Source organism: Mytilus californianus, unplaced genomic scaffold (genome assembly GCF_021869535.1).
Source record: "Mytilus californianus isolate M0D057914Y unplaced genomic scaffold, xbMytCali1.0.p SCAF_5, whole genome shotgun sequence".
Classification (NCBI taxonomy): Eukaryota; Metazoa; Mollusca; class Bivalvia; order Mytilida; family Mytilidae; genus Mytilus; species Mytilus californianus.
The window spans coordinates 19,650,434-19,673,657 of NW_026262701.1; the positions used below are offsets into that span (position 1 = coordinate 19,650,434).

The following is a 23,224-nucleotide window of genomic DNA, read 5'->3' on the forward strand; positions in this document are numbered from 1 at the left end:
AAAATTCAGAATCAATTTATTAACAACAGTATAATCTGAACTGTCTACAAAGATTAGAAAAACAAGTTCAGTAAATGGGAGATATATAAATGATATTTACATGCCCAGTCAAAATATCACAATCTTACACATTGTCCTGTTTCAACCTACCGTCCCATTTAATTTCTGTCTAAATATTATATTATTATTGTACTGTGATATTCCCAATACATCCTTTGTATGATAAAGGATGCTAAGAACCATTTATTAATCAATGAATAATCAAAATGCTTCTGCATATATCTATATGCCATGATAACTAAACATTAATCCCTTAAGTGCTGTCTTTCATGTTTATTTCTGAAAAAATATCTTTAGATTTTGTCGTTCAGTTTTGTTGGTGTTTCTTATATTCTGACTTTGCCTCTTGGAGATCCCTTTTAATGGTAATCATCTTTAAGGACACTTAAAATGGATTTTTTAAATCAAGTTGATCCTGAACTGAAAATTATGACAGAGAATTAAAATTCTTGTTCTATTAAACAACCAATCAATGAGTGTAATCAAATTACTGAATGAATTTTAAGGATACGTAAATATTCCTTACTACATTTCATAAATTTATGAAAAAATGATTGTACATAAAATTGCTGAGGACACAAATTATGAAACAAATAACTTTCCAAACAATATTGTTGTATATACAATACAGAGATAAAGAAAAGAAAGAAAAATGACAGGAAAAGAAAAGAAAATGTTAAAAGTATACATAAGAACATGGGCAGTAAATAATCCATGGTTTAACCTAACCTTTATTGTTTGAAAGTGACAAATTCATGGAATCAATCCACATGAGAAACCAATGCTTAAGGAACTTAAAAACATTGACTAGGTGTAGAATTTTTACTTCCAGAAAATGCATAATGTCATTAAAGACCTGACACACTGCATGCATTTGACAAGCAACATTTGAGGATGTTGAAGAAGGCTTTGATAGGTTAAATTATTTGAAACACAATACCATTACAATATATTGGTTAATTCATACTTGCGAACTTCAGCTTATTTTAAGATACAAACAATCTTTGTTGCTTAATAATATGAAAAGTTCACACAAAGTCCCACCTTAAGCATTTTAATTTCTTGAAAATCTAAACATCTGATTCAAAAATAATCACAATCACATTCCAACAAATGTAGAATTTTTCAAGACCTATTGAACCTCAACAGAATGAAAACAGACACAGTTTTTACAAATGCTATTACATAAAAATATCAATTGCCCAAGTGTTTTTAAATATAGGTTAACTCATAGCTCACATACAAATAAATATAATTTAAACATACATTTTTTTTATTTATTAAAGTACTATAACAAACTAGTGTGTAAATAGCACTTTGATAAATGGTCTCACTTTAAACAGCAATAACATTGAGCCTTTTTTTTAAATGGTATTGTTTCTTGCAATTGGCCTTTAAATTGAAAAAAGCATGATGATTGCTACTCATGTTTTTATTAAAAACAGATAAATTTTCAACAAATAATCAACTTTCTAAAGTTGGAGATTAAAATCTTTTGAATATGTGTTAAAAGGAAAAAGTCAAGAAAAATGGTCTAGTATATGAAACAATTTTAAATTGAGAAAACTGCATGAACTAAAATATTCACATTAACAGAATTTTTTTTAAATGTCGATATCCCATGGCAGGTTACCTGGCTTGTATTTCTTATCCATGTTATTGTATTCAGTAACTTTGTACTAGACTGAACAGCAGTGTTTGTTTTTTTACAATTTTTACAGTAAATAATACTTGATAAATAATGGTGTATGATAAGATATTACAGATTTGTCAAATAAAAGTCAATAATTTAACAACTATCACAAACAACTATCCTTCTGAACCAAAATCATGTGTGAATTCTTCCAGTTTCTTCAAATCAGTGTCATTAACTGTAGGTTTACTGTTCGCTAGGGATGCCAACATGTCATTCTGAAACACAAGAAAGATGAATGTCACAATATGTACAGCCTGACACTTTTTTAATAGTCCACTTTACCTGTAACTATAAACTTTTATGCATTTCTTAACTAAGTCCTTACGCTGCTTTTAAATTGTCTTAATTGTTCATTAACCATTACTTTATACATAATCTAAAATCAGTGAAAGGGAGGTAATTCAAATGATGTACCTTTTTTGCCCCTAATTCCTTAACGGTTAGAGCCATAACCCCCCACGAAGCAAATCCTAACCATCCCTTTGTGGTATAGAAACTTGTGGTATAACTTCAGAGAGATCCATACACCGTTCCACAAGTTATTGTGTGGAAACTAGAAAAATGCTTATTTTTGGCCCCTAATTCCTTAACTGTTGGTAGCATAACCCACAAAATCAATCCCAACCTTCCTTTTGTGGTATTGAACCTTATGGTAAAATTTCATAGAGATCCATTCACTTAAACTAAGGTTATTGTGTGAAAACCAATGCGTCTTCGGACGACGACAACAATGACGCCAACGTCATACCAACATACGACCACAAAAAATTTTGCGGTCTTATAAAAAATAATCTGTCATTTCCTATTGATACTGAAAAAAACAGAACACAACTATTAATCTAATAATCCAAACAACGATAGAATGTCTCACATTTAATTTTGGAAACATCTGTATTGCCCTGTTGTTTGCAACAGGAACGACAAAAGTAACTCAAAAATTTGTATCTTCTAAATCCAATGTACAATGCAAATTTAAAATACAAGTTTCAAATGACCATTTCAACAAAGACAGCAAAAGCAATTTAGTTTTCATTTAACCTACCAACACTACTCAAGGTAACTAAAGCTATTTACTTACCATAGACACAATAGGTTCTAATAATTTTTCTCCAGGTACATCCATCCAACTCATTTCCATGGCTCCTGGAGCTCCTGGGGAACATGGGGTCAAAAGGTCATCTACTATATTATCTGGATCCTTCCTACATGGGCCTCGTACCTACAGGTAAAATAAACACAAGACCGTTTTAATTTAGTTATGTTTCTAGGAATCACAAAATTCAAAAAAGGACTTTTTCAATTATATTTTAAACAGTAAACATAGTTTTGGATGAAATGTTATAAGCTGTTGACATGCTGTCATTCATAACACTTGACCTAAGATGGAGTTTTGGATAATGAATAATTTGTTAAAACAAATTTAATAGAGACCATCAAGATCTGCAACAAAATGAACATTTCCTTAACCTATTAATTAGAAATTCAAAAGGTATGCAGAGTGCAGCTTATATGTCTGACTAACTTGACACTGAAAATGGGGAAAATTAACATAAAAACACAATAATAGACTGTATGTAGAAATTCCCCTTTTAACTCCCTTAAAATTGGACACTGTAAGAAATGTGCAAAATCTGTTTGAATCTCTGAAGGAACCTAAGGAAAGCTAAAGGTGTTAAAAAATCATTTGCAAGATGCTCATTAATTTTCAAGTCATTTCCCAAATCTTATATTAAAATAAAAGATATGGTGCTTAAAACTTATATTTTTATGCTGGCTTTTTTTTGTAAAGTCAAACATTAATATGTATCAAGTCCATTTATGACTCTTACCCTTCGGAAATGTGTTGCATTTTGCACTTTTCTAACTGGTTGCATCAAAGCATCTCTCACAACAATTGATACATCAGCTCCTGAAAATCTGCAAACAAAGAAACAAGGACTTGATATGCAAGTAAACTATTTACCAGTAAACTCATATTTATTTTGTGTGAGAAATATAACATGAAAATATAATTCAATATTCAAATAATACACTTAGCCTTTCCAGACCTAAATAAATCACACATAATGCATTATTTTATCAGTGTCATAAATTTCAAATCTAGATATAAAATTTATTACTTCCACATGTGTATGTAGGCATTTGCTTTTTAAACAACACCAACAATATTATGACCTTACACTCTAACGAAATGAACTGTCATCAAAGTTATATGAAAAAGAATCGATGCTCTTAACTAGGTGTATTATATTTGAAGTTTTTTTTGTTTTGTTTTTTAAAATTTCCATAAAATATTATTTTTTCATACATAATATAAACCTACCCATCAGTCCTTTTTCCTAACTCCCTGAAGTCATCCTCTTGCATGGAGTGTGGTGTATTACCTAAATGTAATTTGAACATTTCTGATCTAGCAGGGGCCTCTGGTAGTGGGATATGGATTCTCTTCTCAAATCTAGAAAACATGTTAACATAGTTAATTTAAGTAGCAAGGGGGGATCTGATGAACTAATTATTGATTTGATTTGATGTTACCATGACCTTTTATTTCATTGTAACAGTGAGCAATAGCAGTTAATAGTTTTTTAGTAATGTGCATGCACATGAGTTTATTAGTAAAATTAAAATCAATACATTCATTGTGTTTATGTTATCCGACAAAGAAATCAGGTGATCTATTTTCATTGGTTCAATTCAAACACTTTGTCCTAAATGAATTGTCAAACTCTAAACTTGACTGCATTTGGGTATAATTGGTTGCTGGTGTTTGACATAAATATTTCTTAATTGAACTTGACTACTTTTTTATGTCTACGCTGTGGTAAGCCAATGTTCAAGAAAGGATAAAATGATTCATATACATGCTCATTGGCCAAAAACTACTTTTTAAAGAGTTTTAATGATTTTTGACTTTTTTTCTTGCTCAAAAGATATTAAAAGGGGTGAATCAAGAGCTTCATGTCTATGATATAGTTTTTGTAAAGATAATTTGCATACACAAAATATTCCTTATATAAAGTCATGCAATATCATTCACATAGAATTCCAGAAATTCATATTTCAGTTCAAAAATTCCTGCAATAATTACTTAAAACTTTAAAATCTACAATTCCCACTTAATGATTAAAATCTCATAAAGCCATTGTAGAGAACAAAACAAAAATAACATCATCAAACTTCAAAAGGTTTTTTATTGACATACCTTCTTCTAATAGCAGAGTCTAACACCCATGGTATATTTGTAGCTCCTAATACAAGGACATTTTTATTATCTACCCCAACCCCCTGCATCTGGACTAGGAATTCAGTCTTTATTCTTCTGGCTGACTCAGATTCATTTTCACTACGAGATCCACACAATGCATCCACTTCATCTATAAAGATTATACTTGGTTTGTTTTCTCTTGCTGTAGCAAATAAAGTTCGTACTAATCTGAAATAGATTAAATGTTTTCAATGATTTTCAAAGAATAAAGAAGGCTACAGAATAGCGCAAAAGTTCATGTGTGTGTAAAGATGTATTATGTTTATATATACTGAATTCATCCCAACAATTTTTGAACTAACAAATTCTAATGATTCTCACAAAATAAATCAAAATCCAGTTTTTAAGACAACTGTAACATGCTTACACTTTTTCCCAATGCCTAAGACTACTCAGGAAATCAGGCTATATAAAATATATAGCTTTATATAGGTGATTCATTTCATTGTGAAGTTAATCCAGGTTTGTAAAACAGTACATGATGTTTAGTGGAGTAGAGATTGTCTGTATGTCCAGTTCATCTTTTTTTTCATATTAAAAGAATGACATTTACTTGTCATATAAATCGTAGTCTGAAATTTATGTTTTTCCTATCATCTTTTTACTTGCAACAACTCTCCGGCATATGTTCTCCCTCTTTCTCTCTCTCTATAGATATATATATTTTCTGCAATAGAAGTTCTAATAGAACCTGATTTTTCAATATCTACTTTCACAAGTACTATCTGGTAACATAAAGATAGTTACTGTAAACAAATTTAGTGAGCAATTTATTTTTCATGACTTTCAATGCCAGAAGAATAAGGCCTTTTGGTCGGTGCTTAAGTTAACCCTTTGAATGGAAAAAAAAATCACTTGTTATACACTTTGGATGTTTTATGTTCAGTAGAATGTCCACATACAGTCAGGATACTCCTTCATTATTCAACCCATCTAATAATATTTTCAGAGTTGACTCTATATTTGCCTACTGATTTTTTAATACATTGAAGATAAGTGCATTTGCCATTTGCTATTCAGACTTCATTCAGTTTTATAAACTTATTGTGGTTAAAATATTTTGTTTCTATACAGGTCAATTGTAAACCTCGGCAAAGTATATATCTGGTCTACACTTACTTTTCACTTTCTCCAAGCCATTTAGATACTAAATCAGCTGATGACACAGAAAAGAAGGTAGAGTTATCAGCCTCTGTTGCCACAGCTTTGGCAAGATAAGATTTCCCTGTTCCTGGAGGCTAAAAACAAAGGAAATGCATTTATTAATTACAGCATAAAAAGCAGCAATTTAAATATATATAGCTTCAGAAAAAATGTTTCCTGTACGTAAATATTACTAAAAAGATGAAACAAGAGGCTCTCAAGAGCCTGAATCGCTCACCTGTAATTTTTGGCTTAAATCTTTCATTAATGATTATTTTTGCTTTTCAATATATATTAATGAATGACTTAAAAACTTCCATTGAAATGCTCTTTGTATCTGTCCTATTTTCTTCAAAATCAAAGAAATGCATTTTACCCCTATGTTTCATTTTAGCCATACTGGCTATGTTTCTTGACATACAAGAAAATAAAATACAAAATTTATACTAGATACTCTGAAACTCATTCAGCCAAAGTTTGGCTGAAATTGATTCAGCAGTTTCAAAGGAGAAGAATTTTTAAAGTAAGCAAACTAAATGAACAAATTGTGAAAAATTGATTTTAAAGGGCAATAACTCCTTAAGGGGACAATTGACAATTTTGGACATATGAACTTATTTGTAGATCTTACTTTGTTGAACATTTTTGCTGTTAACAGTTTATCTTTATCATTAATAATATTCAAGATAATAACCAATAAAATGCTCCGCAGGGCGCAGCTTGATACGACCGCAGAGGTCGAACCCTGAACAGTTGGGGCAAGTATGGACACAACATTCAAGCTTGATACAGCTTTGCATTTGGATTGTGATTAAATATTTGACACAGCATAGGTTTCTGACACAGAATGAATGTGGTCTAAGAACTTAAAAATTTTAAATTGGACATTCACCTTTTATGGTCCAATATCCAAAATCTAAATACATGGTTAGATCCAGCATATCAAAGAACCCCAAGAATTCAATTTTTGATGAAATCAAACAAAGTTTAGTTTTGGACCCTTTTGACCTCAATGTGGACAAAGTTGATAACAGGGCCCAAAAATCAAAAATCTAAATACATGGTTAGATTCAGCATATCAAAGAACCCCATATATTCAATTTTTGTTGAAATCAAACAAAGTTTAATTTTGGACCCCGATTTGGACCAACTTGAAAACTGGGCCCATAATCAAAAATCTAAATACATGTTTAGATTCAGCATATCAAAGAACCCTAAGAATTCAATTTTTGTTAAAATCAAACTAAGTTTAATTTTGGACCCTTTGTACCTTAATGTAGACCAATTTGAAAACGGAACCAAAAATTAAGAATCTAAATACACGGTTAGATTCGGCATATCAAAGAACCCCAATAATTCAATTTTTGATGAAATCAAACAAAGTTTAATTTTGGACCCTTTGGACCTCAATGTGGACCAATTTAAAAACGGGGCCCAAAATCCAAAAACTAAATACACGGTTAGATTCAGCATATTAAAGAACCCCAAGAATTCAAGAATAAAACCCCATTGAAATTGGTCAAGAAATAAGCAATTTATACGAAGTATCTTCTTTTGCACAATACTGTGCAATTAAATATTTCTTGCTATTGTGCAATACTGTACAATTGACAATTTTTTGCTATTGCGCAATATTGTGCTATTGGATATTTCTTGCTATTGCGCAATACTGTGCAATTGAAGATTTCTTGCTATTGCGCAATACTGTGCAATTGAAGATTTCTTGCTATTGTGCAATACTGTGCAATTGAAAATTTCTTGCTATTGCACATTACTTATTATATAATAATTTACACATCCTGTTTGGTGTGTATCTCCTACCATATCATTATTATTTGCTTTTAAATATAAATCAGAAATAACCAACTTAAAATGGAAAATTTGAAAAGAAAAAAAAAAGGAAAAAAAGAAAAAAAAGGAAAAAAAAAAAAAATCCCCCCCCAAATTGTTTGAACCCCCTTATGATTCATCACCCCCAAACTCAATCCCAGCCTTCCCTTTGTGGTATGGTACCTTGCAGTACAATTTCAGAGAGATCCATACACTTGAACACAAGTTATTGTCTGGAAACTAGAAAAATGCTTATTTTTGGCCCCTTTTTGGCCCCCAATTCCTAAACGTTTCAGCAATTACCCCCAAACTCAATTCCAGCTTTTCCTTTGTGATATGGAACCTTGTAGTACAATTTCAGAAAGATCCATGCACTTACACACAAGTTATTGTCATGAAACTAGAAAAATGCTTGTTTTTTTTGCCCCTTTTTTTGCCCCTAATTCCTAATATTTTGAGGCAATTACCCCCAAAATCAATCCCAGCATTCCTTTTGTGATATGGAACCTTGTGGTACAATGTCAGAGAGATCCATACACTAACACACAAGTTATGTCTGGAAGTTACAAAAATGCTTATTTTTGGCCCCTTTTTGGCCCCTAATTCCTTTACTGTTGGTACCATAACCCCCATAATCAATCCCAACCTTCCTTTTGTGGTATTGAACCTTGTGGTAAAATTTCATAGAGATCCATTCACTTAAACTAAAGTTAGAGTGCAAAAACCAATGTGTCTTCGGACGACGCCGGACGATGCCAGACGACGACGACGCCAACGTCATACCAATATACGACCACAAAAATTTTTTTGCGGTCGTATAAAAACTGCAAAATTTCCTTAAAATTACCAATTTAGTGGCAGCAACCCAACAATGGGTTATCAGATTCTACTGAAAATTTCAGGGCTGATAGAACATGACCTAATGGACACTTTAACCCCCATGTCAGATTTGCTCTAAATGCTTTGGTTTTTGAGATATAAGCCAAAAACTGCATTTTACCCCTATGTTCTATTTTTAGCCATGGCGGCCATGTTATTTGATGAAACAGTAAATAAAACACAAACTTTATTCTAGATACCCTAAGCATCATTCAGCTTAAGTTTGGTTGGAATTGGTTCAGTAGTTTCAGAGGAGAAGATGTTTGAAAAAGTTTACAACAGACGGACGACGACGTATGCCAAGTGATGGCAAAAGCTCACAGTTCCTTCGGAACGGCAGTGATATTGTTGGCTTTTTTTAAAACTACCTCTACCGTTTTTTTATTGGGAAAAATGCATATTTTTTTATTGAATTTGGGAAATTTGTATATTTTATTCTACATGTAAACACATCTCCGATTTTTTTCTGACCTTTGCAGTCTTTTTTTTGCACTGTTTTTTCAAGTATATTTTGGTTGTCAGGCATTTTCAACCTGAAAGGTACTTTTCGAAGATGGGAAAGAAATAGAAGCAATGATGGTACTTAATGCATTGAAAACCACGTGTTACAAACACCATGATGATTCTGATCAGAAAACCGGATCGCAAAAGTGCTTTCTAATATCAAAATAATAACATGAATACAATATTTACAAACATTACTACCAATGCCATCACTGTTTGGGGAAAATGTAAAACTTTTTGGGAGGAATTTTAAGCCATTTTTTTTAGTAATTGGGAATTTTCTCATGGGGAAAAAGCTGAATTTCGGCTGTAATTTGAGGCAAACAATATCACTGAACGGTGAGCTAAACAAGAGGCTCTCAAGAGCCTGAATCGCTCACCTGTATTTCAGAGAAGATTTTTAAATGTTAGCAAACTTGATGAACAAATGGTGTAAAATTGTCTTTAAAGGGCAATAACTCCTTAAGGGTCAATTGACAATTTTGGTCATATTTACTTTTTTGCAGATCTTACTTTGCTGAACATTATTGCTGCTTACAGTTTATATATATCTATAGTAATATTCAAAATAATAACAAAAAACTGCAAAATTTTGTAAAAACTACCAATTCAGTGGCAGCGACCCAATAATGGGTTGTTCGATTCGTCTGATAATTTCAGGGCTGATAGATCTTGAACAATTAAACAATTTTACGCCATGTCACATTTGCTCTAAAAGATTTAGTTTTTGAGATATAAGCCAAAAACTGCATTTGACCCTTATGTTCTATTTTTAGCCATGGCGGCCATGTTTGTCGATGGATACAAACTTCAGATACAATTTATAAACAAGATACCATAAGGAACATTTAGTTAAAGTTTGAAGGTAATTGGCCCAGTAGTTTCAGAGGAGATGATTTTTAAATGTTAGCAAACTTGATGAACAAATTGTGTAAAATTGTCTTTAAAGGGCAATAACTTCTTAAGGGGTCAATTGACAATTATGGTCATATGAACTTATTTGTAGATCTTACTTTGCTGAACATTATTGCTGCTTACAGTTTATATATATCTATAATAATATTCAAAATAATAACAAAAAACTGCAAAATTTTGTTAAAACTACCAATTTGGTTGCAGCAACCCAACAATGGGTTGTTCAATTCGTCTGAAAATATTAGAGCTGATAGATCTTGACCAATTGAACAATTTTACCCTATGTCAGATTTGCTCTTAAAGCTTTAGTTTTTGAGATATAAGCCAAAAACTGCATTTGACCCCTATGTTCTATTTTTAGCCATGGCGGCCATGTTTGTCGATGGATCAAAACTTCGGATACAATTTATAAACTAGATACCCTAAGGAACATTTAGTTAAAGTTTGAAGGTATTTGGCCCTGTAGTTTCAGAGGAGAAGATTTTTGAAATAGTTTATGACGACAGACGACGACGGACGCCAAGTGATGGCATAAGCTCACATGGGGCCGAAGGGCCCCGGTGAGCTAAAAAGCAAAGAAAAAATGTAAAAATATTCTGAAAGTTATATATAATTATAATAATACCTCTAACGACTTGAACAGTTACTCAATGTAAACCAAACCTGGACTTTTCAATGTTTTTATACTTTATCTCTCTTTTTATTTCATTAGCAATGCATTTATTTAATAAATAGTTTAACTGACATACATTCAGAAATAAATTGCTTTGCCAAGCACAGCTGGATACAACCATAGAGGTCCAACCCTGAACAGTTGGGGCAAAAATGGACACAATATTCGCGCTTGATACACGTCTGAATTTGGATTGTAATTCAATATTTGACACATAATAGGTTTCTGACACAGAATAACTGTAGTCAAAGAACTTAGAATTGTTTATATGATTTGAATTTATATTCAATTTTTTGCTTTTGTTCAATACGCTATGCTGTTGCGAATTGACCCCCCCCCCAAAAAAAAAATTACCGTAGAAAGGCTTGTATAGTTCGCAGTGGTACATAGTCCGCACCCCCTTCTCCCCACGAAATTTTAGGTAAAAAAACTTTTTGTAACTGTTAGAAAAGGTCTAATGAAACTCCGGTAATTTCAAATCCCGTGCGGTCGTTTGCGGTATTTTCTTGGAAAACCCTGTTTTCCATCATCAAACAGAAGCTGAAACTGCTTGTAAATGATTCTAGAACGCTTCATGATTGTTAAAATAAGTTTAATTCACTTAAAAAACAATTTAGAACCTTGTGTATGTTTAAACAGGAAGTTTAAAAAGCACGTGTAAAAGAAGAAATTAACCGGTGAGAGTCGAAATCCGTACATAACAGATATCACTATAATACGACTTTGAAAGTAAAACAGTTCCATCCTTTTGTAAAACAGTCTTTAATATATCTACCACATTAATGTTTGAAGGGTCTTAAGCTAATACAAACCATATTAGTCAGTATGAAACACCAAAACGGAACGAACAATGACCGATTACGTTTTGTAGTTTAAAAATTCTAAGCTGGTTTACGGTTGTCTTTTTCACTATGTTTGTATCGTTTCAATCAAGCAGATACCAGTTTATTTCAACCAATGCATTGAAAAGAAACGAGAAATTTGTAATGAAAGGTTTAGTTTTTATATTTATCAGTATTAATTTGATATTGAATAGAAATAACTTATTAATATGGATGAGTTAAAATTATTAGTTTGAAAAATGATAAGAGCGCCCTCTACAATATAAATAACAAAGATGGCGGAACGTAAACAAACCACCTCGCCCGCAAAATTGAAATTTTTCTCTTATTTCTTGCTTATTGTACTCTATAGTCAGCACCCCGTCTGGAAGGTCCAATTTTGGAGAATAAAACCGCGGACTATACAAGCCTTTCTACGGTAATATACCTTAATCAGCATTTTTAAAATTATTAAAATAGTAACTTCTAAAAATAAATTGACAGCTAATCACCTCAAGACAATACAACATTTCTTTATATATAATTTAAAAGCAGTGTACGGGAGGTAATTCAAACACAACATTGTACTTAAGTAATTGTCCATTAACCAGGACACCCTTGTTTTTCTCACTTTTTTGCCCCTAATTCTAAACGGTTTGAGCCATAACACCCCAAAGCCAATCCTAACCATCCCTTTGTGGTATGGAAACTTTTGGCATAATTTCAGAGAGATCCATACACTCTTCCACAAGTAATTGTCTGGAAACTAGAAAAATGCTTATTTTGGCCCCTTTTTGGCCCCTCATTCCTAAACTGTTGGGACCATAACCCCCAAAATCAATCCCAACCTTCCTTTTGTGGTTATAAACCTTGTGTTTAAATTTCATAGATTTCTATTTACTTATACTAAAGTTATTGTCTGGAAACCAAATGTCTTTGACGACGACGTGATACCAATATACGACCGCAAATTTTTTTGCGGTCGTATAAAAACAGGGATATCAAGTTATATTATACAATTATAGCCTTTTTATGAGTTGATACAAGGATATATCGACCTGAAAGGATAACACTGACTGAGGACAAAGTCTGAGGTTGATATACTTCTTAAGGTCCATATATTCTCATATCTACTTCATACAAAGGCTACAATTGTTATATTATTATTGTTATTAAGCCTGAAATCAAGCAGAAATTCATTTGATTGGTTGATACGATTGTGTCACAAAGTATTAAGGCTTTTAGATTTCTATTTCTAAATATTTAAAAAAAAACTGTGCATTTTTCTATCTGCTGTATTCAGTCTTCCTTCGAAAATATAGTTTATCATGTGACTCTTTCTGAACCAATCAAATTAGTTACAATATACACAATGACAATACATTGTATTCAAATATATTCTTTTGAGGGGTTACAAATATGTAGTCTGACAAAAAAAATCAAACTTATTTTGCCTAAAACCTCGTCTCAAAAAATAAATTTTTGTTTAAAAAAATACATACACCATACAGTAGAATTCCTTGCCATGGCCGTCGTTTTCCTATAAAACAAAAATATTTCTGTACAAATAAATCTCTAAATCTTGCTGTAAAATATAGAAGCATAGATAATTTTGATTGGTATATCCACTGCCAAAAGCTTTTAAATATATCTGTTTTTGTTGAACCATATACCTTGCTCATTGTTTTTGTTGAACCATATACCTTGCTCATTGTTTTTGTTGAACCATATACCTTGCTCATTGTTTTTGTTGAACCATATACCTTGCTCATTGTTTTTGTTGAACCATATACCTTGCTCATTGTTTTTGTTGAACCATATACCTTGCTCATTGTTTTTGTTGAACCATATACCTTGCTCATTGTTTTTGTTGAACCATATACCTTGCTCATTGTTTTTGTTGAACCATATACCTTGCTTATTGTTTTGATAGGTATCATTGATGTTTTGTCCACTGGATTTACATTTTCTTATCCATCTTTAGCATAGTTCATTCAGTATCTTTTTAAATTGCTTAAAAACAGCTTATCAAAGTTTATATACTAAGGAATTCACACCACCTAAAAGTTTATGAGTCGGAGATATTTATCATCAGCATACATTTTATGTTAAAAATCTGTTGTTTGCATGACCCGTGTATATATGTGTGAATTGATATTGATAGGTAATCAATTTAAATTTTGAAAAGCTCACTTGAGCTTGTGATGTGCAGCATGTTAACTAAATATAGACTTTAAATAAAAACTTTCAACTGAATTGAATAGAATCAAGTAAAGTAAACTTATTTTTCTCTTAAAACTATGTAGAATTTCCTATAAGACATAGCCTTAGTATTTACAGAACTTGCTGCTGTCTACTGCTCATGTGGTATATAGATTAGTAAGATCTGTAGATAAAGTTCATTTGAAAGTCCCTATATTCATGACAGTAAAATTATACCTGTGAATAAGTGAGGAAACTTTACAGGTAAAATCACAGCTTCTTTTAATGCTTCTTTGGCCTGAAATAATCCGGCAACATCATCCCATTTGACATTTGGTCTCTCCATTACAATAGCTCCTGCAAATACATTTAAATGCTTTTTTCAATCTTTATGAACATGTTTATGTTTTTCAGTTCATTTCATTAAGTGTTAATGTTTTACTTGATGTTTTAGTGACTTAAGTAACGAAAATCTGACATTAAGAACATAATCTTGATCCATTGAGGTATCCAGCTTCAATTTAAATGAAACATAATACGCATTCTGTTAAATCTGGTGAAAGGCTTCCTAAGTTTCATACAAAACACAAATGTATCTTTCACCTTTCTTATCAAAGAGTCGACAAGTAATTTCTCAAAACTTGAAAAAAATGAATATTTCTATTAATTTTCTTCCTTGAAATGCCTACTGTAAATGCCTTTTGTCTCCCAGTCTGAAGAAGTGATAACTTTTTTTGATTTTTCTAGATGTTTTTTTTTTATTTTTATTTTGGGGAACCAACTTTTTTTTTTAACTGAATTAAATACTTACTGATATTATTTTTTCATTCCAAATCTAGCAATCTTGTATAAAGTCCTTTTTATTGTTCCAGTGATTAGTTATCAATAACTGGAGACTAAGAAACTGAAATTTAGACCAGTCACCTAAGAACCTGATTATTTGACTGTCTTTTTCTGGAGACCAAACTCTTCTTATTCAAAGCACTACTCACCTGAAATTTGATCATTGAACTTTTTCTTCTCAGGATCCTCTTCTGAATCAGAGTCACTGTCATTCTTTTTTTCTCCATTTTTCTTTCTGTTGCAGAATACAATAAATATCTTGTAATAGTTGTATAAAATTAATAATCAAAAGTTCAAATAAAGTTTCAGGTTGCACTTTGTAAATACAGTTGATTCACAAACCACATCTCTTTTTGGGAGATACTTAATATTCATAGGTTTTTATTTTTGTTTACCTACTGGTTCCCAGATATGATCTCCATGTTTCATCTCATAGGGGACACAACTTTGGAATTTTACCTGTATAAGTATAGTGGATAGCATTCAAATTGAATTCTCAGGAAGTCTCAAAATAAAAGGAGGGGTAGTATTGAATTTTAGTATAAGCAGATAAATTTAAACTCTTAGAACATGAAGAAGTTCCAGGAATATAAATGTTGAAAATATGCCACAGAACCCTCTTTTTAGACCTTTGTAAAATAGTAGTGCATGTGAACTTTCCATTCCAGGATATAATTTTTTATTTGTGATGCAATATTTTGCAGGAACATGTGTGACTAGGTAATGGCAGACAAATTTGCATACAATTGAAAATACATTTATTCATTTAAAGATGTTGAAGATGTACAGCTATTCCTCAAGCTCTTGTTACAGCCTAGTTTTCTGTTTTAACATGCATGTCCAGTAAACAATTGTTTTTTTTTTCTTTCAGATTGACAATAACTCTGTGTAGCTTCTACCTACCCCTTACTTGAAGGTGTACCACTACCACCATCAGGAACAGCCTTTTTCTTGCCTTTAGCAAGATATTGTTTTAATTTTTCTGCTCTGTCTAAGTACTGGGCACATTTTGATCGTATACTGTCTTTAGCTTTATCACTCTGTGCTTCATCTAAAAAAAAGGATCAAAGACTCAAATTGATATTTGTGCAGAATGTTTCATAAACAATGAAGAATGGTCTACAAAGGAAATTTAAAATATATGAAAACATAAAATGTAAAAATGTTTTGCATTTAGTAGGCTCTAAATTCAACTTCAAAATATATCAGTCAGGGGAGATAACTCATGTCAGACCAAGAAGTTATAAATGGTAAAGATGGTATCCTGTTTTTTGTTCAATAACAGATTGGGAATTATTTATACATATTTTACTAGACTTATTTTGCAATACATTAAGCTGATCTTGCTTTAATGCACTAATTAAATTTCTGTGATAAGTTATCTTCTTTTACAAAACTTTCCATCCTATAACTTTTTATTACACCATGATGTTTAAACATTTGTCCTTTCTGTCAGGCTTTTTCCTATTAATGATTAAATGCTTTTTCCAAGGTATTTTTAAAATCGAATCAAAATATAAATTGCTCTTTACTAACAAGTATTCCTGATGGGCCATCATAGGTACTAATAAAGAAGTATCTACATAATGCAAATGTGTACCAAGCTTAAAGTTAACGAGACCACAAACTACCGTAAACCAAAACTAATACAGGTGGGACGGACTAACAGAACAGAAAACATAATACAACTCTACTATTGTAGGCGGGGCATGGAAAAATTAAATATATAAACCACTAATATGTGAGTGTTTAACAATCTTGGCTACCTGTAGTATTCCTCTATTTGGTGATAATTCTAGCTTTGAGCCATCTTTGATCACTGCTGCTATATAAAAACTACTTACATTTCATAGCATGAAGAAAGTACTCTACAGCATGTTCATACAATCTTAGTGCTTCTTCATAATTCTTGTTTTTATCTTCCTCTGTTGCTTTTGTCACCAAGTCGATAGCTTTCTGGAAATAAAGACAAACAAAATTTTAAAAGAAAAACATAGTGTGAGATTTAAAAAAAATATAACATTAATTTTCTTGGTTGAACATGTTAAAAGTTGTAAGGACAATTTGATTATTTTCATTATCAATGAAAACACTTCATAAAGCTATTAGTTATTTTTTTTAATGTGAAAAGCTCAGTATTTTCAAGCATACAATCACTGTGACCTAACAATAAATATTTGCAGCAATGAGCACATTCAACATGTTCAATTTGGACTTGCAGCATTTTTACTTTTTGTAAACCCTAAATATGTATATCTATAGTATAGTAAGTGAGATTCAAAATTGTTTAACTTTTAAAAAAGAACTATTAATGTGGATTCATTATTACTTGTGTGGAATTGTGTGAGTATAGGTATAGGTATACCACAAATTAAGTGTGTATGCGTTCAAACATCAACTTTGACAAAATTCAACCTTCCTATAGATTTGCTTGCAGAATTAAAAAAAAAAAATTAAAAATCCTATAATTGTATAGTAAAATACATTTTTTTCTTCATCCATGACATGATGAAAATTGGTACCCATGAATATAAACAAACCCACATCACATGTATTAAGGGAACTTTCAAGCATACCTATATCTGAAAACGAATTTACCTCAACAGTTATTAATCCCATGTTTTCAAGTATAGCATTTCACTTACTGAAACTACATGTACATAACCAAAAAATTAGTAAGGGTTCCGCGGAACCCAGTGTCTCGCCTACTTTTGCTGTTAATCGAAGGCTCAACAAAAATGAGGAAAAAAAAGAAAAAAAAATATTCCTCTCTATACTATCTTTTGATTGTAAGTAGCTTCTGTCCAAGTTTGGTAAAAATCCAGGATAATTTATGAATCTAATAAATGTTTTAAAAACTTAAACTGCAGACTGTATGTAATGTTGACTGGAAGAAAAACTAAGTCCATTTATAAGTAAAATACGGAAAAAATGGAACAAAATTTTATCAAAATTTCCTTCTAGATACTAGCTTTTGATCATAAACAAGCTTCTGTCCAAGTGTGGTACAAATCCAGGATAGTTTAAGAAAGTTGTTATTATTTTAAAAACTTTAACCACAGAGTGAATGTAATGTTTCCTGGCAGAAAAAGTAAGTCCATTTATCAGTAAAATACGGAAAAAATGGAATTTTTGTATACAAAATTTACTTTTGAATATAATCTTATGATCATAAACAAGCTTCTGTCCAAGTTTGGTAGAAATCCAGGATAGTTAAGTTTAAGAAAGTTATTAAAATTTCAAAAACTTTAACCACAGAGTGAATATTTGTGGACGCCGCCGACGCAGACGGAATGTAGGATCACTATGTCTAGCTTTTTCGACAAAAGTTGAAGGCATCGACAAAAAACACAGTATTTTCAAAAAATTAGGTAAACTAATTGCTGGCCATTTAAGTTCTTAAACCAACAGCTTTTTCATGCAGAAACAATGTACAAAATGACTAACAATGTGAACCTTTCATTTCAGAGTCACATGAGGGTTTTTCAAATCATATGACTGCCAATATAAATAGAAATTGCTAATTTGGCACTGACACAACATAATAGTTTTCTTTGACGTGTTCATTACTTTGGAACACGAAAAACAACTGCTATAAATCTATATTAGGAGCTTAACATCATATGATTATTATTCACAATGAACTGAAATTGTTTAATCTGCAATTTATCACAAGACTCCAGTAGACTTGTAACTAAGGAACAAGAAAAATATTTGCTGTAATTCTTTTGTTAGTTTTGAATCACAAGATACCAGTCATGTGAGTGTTACAACTTACTGTTACTATAAATAAAAATTGCATTATTCAATTCATTGTCACACAATGTAAAAAATAGGCCAACAAAATATCTTTAATTCTTAATGCCTGAAACTATGATCTGTCTTTGTCATATAAAAGTTTATCAATCTAGAAAAGACCTTTATAGTGATTTCCGCTCCAGCCATTCCCAGTTCCACACATTTTTCAACCCTTTATCTAACAATTTTGTGTCAAAATCGTGTTCAACAACATTGGAAGCCATGCTGTTGAAAGCCAAAGTGATATTTAAGACCGCTTTGTAATCCGATCCTTCATTGGGAGATAAGAATGTTTCAACCAATCATATCACTTTTTACAGATTGAAGTAAAATATAAACCCGGAAACAGAGTGGACTTGTGTAAAAAAACGGATACGACAAAAATGGAAAGTTCAACAAAAAATCGGAATCGGACAAGACGAAAAGCAGAATTCTGCTTTAAAAAGGAAGAAAATCATGTCTGCATGATAGAAACACACCTTACCCCTAATTTTATAATATCTTGGGATTTTTTTTAATATAAAGAATTATTCTAAACTGATAATAAAAAAGTAAATTTGATGAGTTTTTTTTTTTTCTGGTCAACTTAAAAAAGTTCAAACCAATTTAAATTCAAAAGAAACTAGAAATCTAGGCTCCAGCCCTTATTTTGATCCTAAAATATTGAAAAGCCAATTTCTTTTTGTTAATGTGAAATTCTCAAAAAAATATGTATGGACTACATGTACATGTAGCTCAACATTGTTCAAGGCAGTGTTTTCTAGGATGAAACAGTAAAATTTTGATTTCAATTTTTTTGGAAAAACCCCAATTTTGTAGGTGTGCTAAAGACTAAATTTTGTACAATTCAAAAATGTAAAATGTTTGAGAGCATGAATAAGAAGTGCCTAAACAGAACCTCAAAAACTATTAATAGTCAACTTATATATATATAATAGTCTACAGGAGTTGCAACCCGATTTTTTTAACACTAACATGATTTAATAAAGAAAAGATTGCATGCCATCTCCTCATGAAAATCATGAACTCAAACTTTTGGGACATAAGCCCATATCCAACGGTCCAGACCTTAAATAATCCTTTTAGTGTTATTAAAATTTTTAAGAAAAAAAAACACTGTATTTCATCTTGGTGATTAATTACAAGGTTAGTCTGAATGAAAATGTCCCTATAATAAAATAAAATTCAGAAAAGGGAGAAGGTTTGGTACAATTAAAACGTTTAATCCCGCTGCAAATGTTTGCACCTGTCCTAAGTCAGAAATCTGATTACAGTAGTTGTCGTCTGTTTATGCAGTTGTTGTAACTGCTGACTTAGTTTAACAGAATATGAAACAGAATAGATCAAAACCCTGCAATCATTGTTTATTTTTGTCACTGAAAGATTGTGAATGGTAACTAACTCCTGGAAGTAATTGAAGTCATGAAATATTTGATTTTCTAGCTTATGACCAAAAAATATATACCTCCTGATGCTGGTACAGGAATGTATTTTTTAAGAAAGTTTTAAGGAGTAACTATTAGTAAATAATCAATTTAAAATTATTTTACTAAAGTGTCACACAAACAGAAACATCTGTAAATACAACAAAAATATCTTCAGATGCAATGAAAATAAGAAAATAAGATTTGATCTTCTTCCAAGGTGTAAAAAGTGGCCAAGTAGTCTTTCAAACTGGTCAGATTTGTCTGTTCAATTGGTCTAAGTTGACGGAGTCTGATCTGACGTCTTTGTTCTGAGTTGTCATGTATTCCTTTCAGTAAATGTAAGTGGGTTACACAATATTGATAACACATATATGTAGAAAAGCTTTCTTCTTACCATTAAACCCATGCCAGGTATATAGGCTTTCCGATTTGGTAGATAATTAAAAAGATCTGTGTTCATCTTCATAACGAAACAAAATTGAGATGGAATACAAGCAATGAAAATTGTATACCACTTCTGCTTTAATACAGCTATTAAATACTTCTGATTTTTATTAAAGCTCCATCTATTTATATGTGGATGAGTCTATTCATTTAAAATGGTCATGTGAATATTTTATTTAGTATTATTCTTTCTAGTTCTATTTATAAAACATATGGCATTAGACAACTACATTACCTGCATAACCATTTTTCTTGTGACACTAACAGTAAGGGATAATGCAATGTTTATTTCTGGTTCATGGTCACACCTTTACTTAGTCATGATCACATGAGTAGATTTTAGGCATTTTATGGTTTTCGAATGGAATCGGTTACCTACTATGGCAAATAAGTTCTGGTTTTGTTTATCATAGGTGAATATGCATAGCCATTGTCAGGTTTGTTTATTTTGGTCTGCAAAACTTCTTCCCTGAAAATATTTAGGACATTATTGTTAAAATCTATCGTCTTCGATGACTTGTTTGTTGGTTAAAACTACCTGTAATGTGCCGCTATTAGACATTGAGAAAGTTAAGTGACGTGTTATCAAATCATGAAGCCTAATTGTTGGGGAAACAGGATATTTTCTTATCAATTCCTCTTTTGCTCATATTTTTCAACATGGAGAAAGTTGATGTTCCGGGTCACATGACTATACAATGGGAGATAACTGTAACATACTTTCGCGCGGAAATATGAAAACTGTTATCAAACAAATAATATCTTGAAAAATAATTATGTATATTGGAAATTAAAAAGAATACTCCGCACAGTAATAAATATCTAATAATAAAAAAACGCAAACAAAAGTGTTTTTCCTTTGCGATTCGAAAAGCTTTAAAAAAAGCATATATTCTACAGAGACATATATCTGTGCTTTCTACAACGGTCAAAATGTTCACCGTGTGCCATGGCATGTTTCGTACGGACTGATATCTTATATGTTACTTATCCGCTCTTACACATGGGGTGTCCAATGTAGTTTTTCATCATTTTCCACATGCGCTTGGGGAATGGACCCCATTTTTTTTTCTAACTGATCATATTTGTTTTCATGTTTGTGTTTCAATCTTTAAAAAGCTTTTTTGTAATATTTTAAATTATTTTCACTTAATTGATGTGTTTTTGTTTTTATCTATACGATATTATAATAGCAGTAGTCTATATATTTCGACCATATATTATTATTTTCCACGTGGATCTATATATATACTATAGCAAATTTAACACAATTATTTGGCCCACAAACTTTGAAATATGAAAGCTATAAATATGATATGTTAATCATAGGAATGAGAAAGTATCCTTTTTATGATTTGGGTTTATGGCGTAGGAATAGACAGAAACATAATCAAACATGGAGGGCCAGTAAACTTTTGAAAACGACAAGCAAAAATAAACACACAACCTGGGTCACACACATCTATATAGTCTTGAATTATTCAGTGTTCTCTCATTTTCATTCTTTCAATTTGCATTAGTTTTGCAAATATAGGGATGGGTGCAAAAAAGTCCTTCTACGCCTTTGTAGCCGCATTATACCTCAAATAAAGCATCAATTAACAGCGATTTAGATATGATTCTGGATATTCAGGATATTTGCCTTTTCTGGCGGACAAGATGACGAAAAAGGCGAAATTCCCAGCCAAGACACCATGATTAAAATATCATCTGAATAAACATGAATCACTTCAATAAATTAAGTTTATGATGCCATTAATTTTTATTCCGTTCTCATTCGAACCACGATCTTAAAGTGAACAATATTGCACTTTACAAAAATATGTACACAATGACAACTATTATCATGAAATGACTTGGGTAGATTGAATAAGCACTATACGTCAATCCCTGATTTGGGGAATTATACCGATAAGTGGGAATAATATCAAAATACAAAGATGTGGTATGATTGCTAATGAGACAACTTTCCACCAGAGACCAAATGACTTAAAAGTTAAAAGCTATATGTCACCGTGGTACGGCCTTTAACAATGAGCAAAACTCAAACCGCATAGCCAACTTTAAAGGTACCGTTATGACAAATGTTAAACAATTGAAACTAGAAAACTAAAGACCTGATTTATATAAAACACAATAAAGGAAAAAAAATTGATTTACATCAACATCAACCGCTGAATTAATAAGAGATGATTTGGGACAGGAATATAAGAATGCGGCGGGGTCAAATTATTTTAGAGCGCCCAACCCTAACTGTGTAAGATCTGAGCCATATTGAGGAATTCCAACAAAAAAAGTACCAGGAAATCAGACAATGAAGGACCAGACAGACAACAGGGGCGTAGCTACCTTCTTAATGAAGTGGAGTCACAAACTAAAGGGCGAGGGGACTGGGGGCCGGTTATGGCCCCAAGTTAGTCCAGGGCAAAGCCCTGGTAGGGGGTAGGGGGCAAAGCCCTAGTAGGGGGTAGGGGGCAAAGCCCCTACCTCCGGAAGCTCCGCATATATAGCGTTTCAAAACAATAACAACTGTAATAAAACTTGTACAATTTTGTTGTGGTTTTTTGGTCATCTATTTGTTTAACTTCGATTCGAATGAAGACTAGACATTGCTGTTTGCGTTTTTTATACGCCGTGAGAGCTTTTAAAATCACTGAGATTTGTTCCACATGCTAGTGTTTGTATTGAGCAAAGTAGCTGTATAAAAAACAAACAATATACATA

The 23,224-nt window shown here is 31.7% G+C and overlaps 1 protein-coding gene and 1 long non-coding RNA gene across 5 annotated transcripts in view; one reads left to right on the forward strand and one right to left on the reverse strand.

Moving 5' to 3' along the window:
- Window positions 1-21,194, reverse strand: LOC127702972 (vacuolar protein sorting-associated protein 4B-like). Of its 4 annotated transcripts, none has more exons than XM_052207335.1 (12): window positions 21,039-21,194; window positions 16,676-16,787; window positions 15,735-15,882; window positions 14,981-15,066; window positions 14,226-14,345; window positions 13,289-13,326; window positions 6,141-6,259; window positions 4,959-5,189; window positions 4,080-4,211; window positions 3,586-3,673; window positions 2,835-2,975; window positions 1-1,971 (listed from the first exon to the last, which is right to left on the reverse strand). In XM_052207335.1, the coding sequence occupies exons 1-12, from the start codon at window positions 21,060-21,062 to the stop codon at window positions 1,870-1,872; spliced, it is 1,341 nt and encodes a 446-aa protein (XP_052063295.1). In that variant the 5' UTR covers window positions 21,063-21,194; the 3' UTR covers window positions 1-1,869. The 4 variants fall into 4 exon arrangements, with proteins under 4 accessions (XP_052063295.1, XP_052063298.1, XP_052063294.1 ...); XM_052207338.1 differs by lacking the exon at window positions 21,039-21,194 and adding an exon at window positions 20,736-20,810; XM_052207334.1 differs by lacking the exon at window positions 21,039-21,194 and adding an exon at window positions 20,451-20,603.
- Window positions 20,912-23,224, forward strand: part of LOC127702973 (uncharacterized) — a 20,622-nt gene continuing 18,309 nt past the window's right edge. Inside the window, exon 1 of the long non-coding RNA XR_007982608.1 lies at window positions 20,912-20,937. This is a non-coding gene — a long non-coding RNA (uncharacterized LOC127702973). The remainder of the gene's footprint in view (window positions 20,938-23,224) is intronic.

Bases quoted from the DNA above. Each gene is read 5' to 3' on its own strand.
- LOC127702972 (XM_052207334.1), bottom strand. From the start codon at position 20,522: ATGAAGATGAACACAGATCTTTTTAATTATCTACCAAATCGGAAAGCC. The intron at 16,788-20,450 runs GTAAGAAGAAAG...CTTTATTTCCAG, and splicing joins TACCTGGCATGGGTTTAATG to AAAGCTATCGACTTGGTGAC. The intron at 5,190-6,140 runs GTAAGTGTAGAC...AATCTATTTCAG, and splicing joins TGGCTTGGAGAAAGTGAAAA to ATTAGTACGAACTTTATTTG.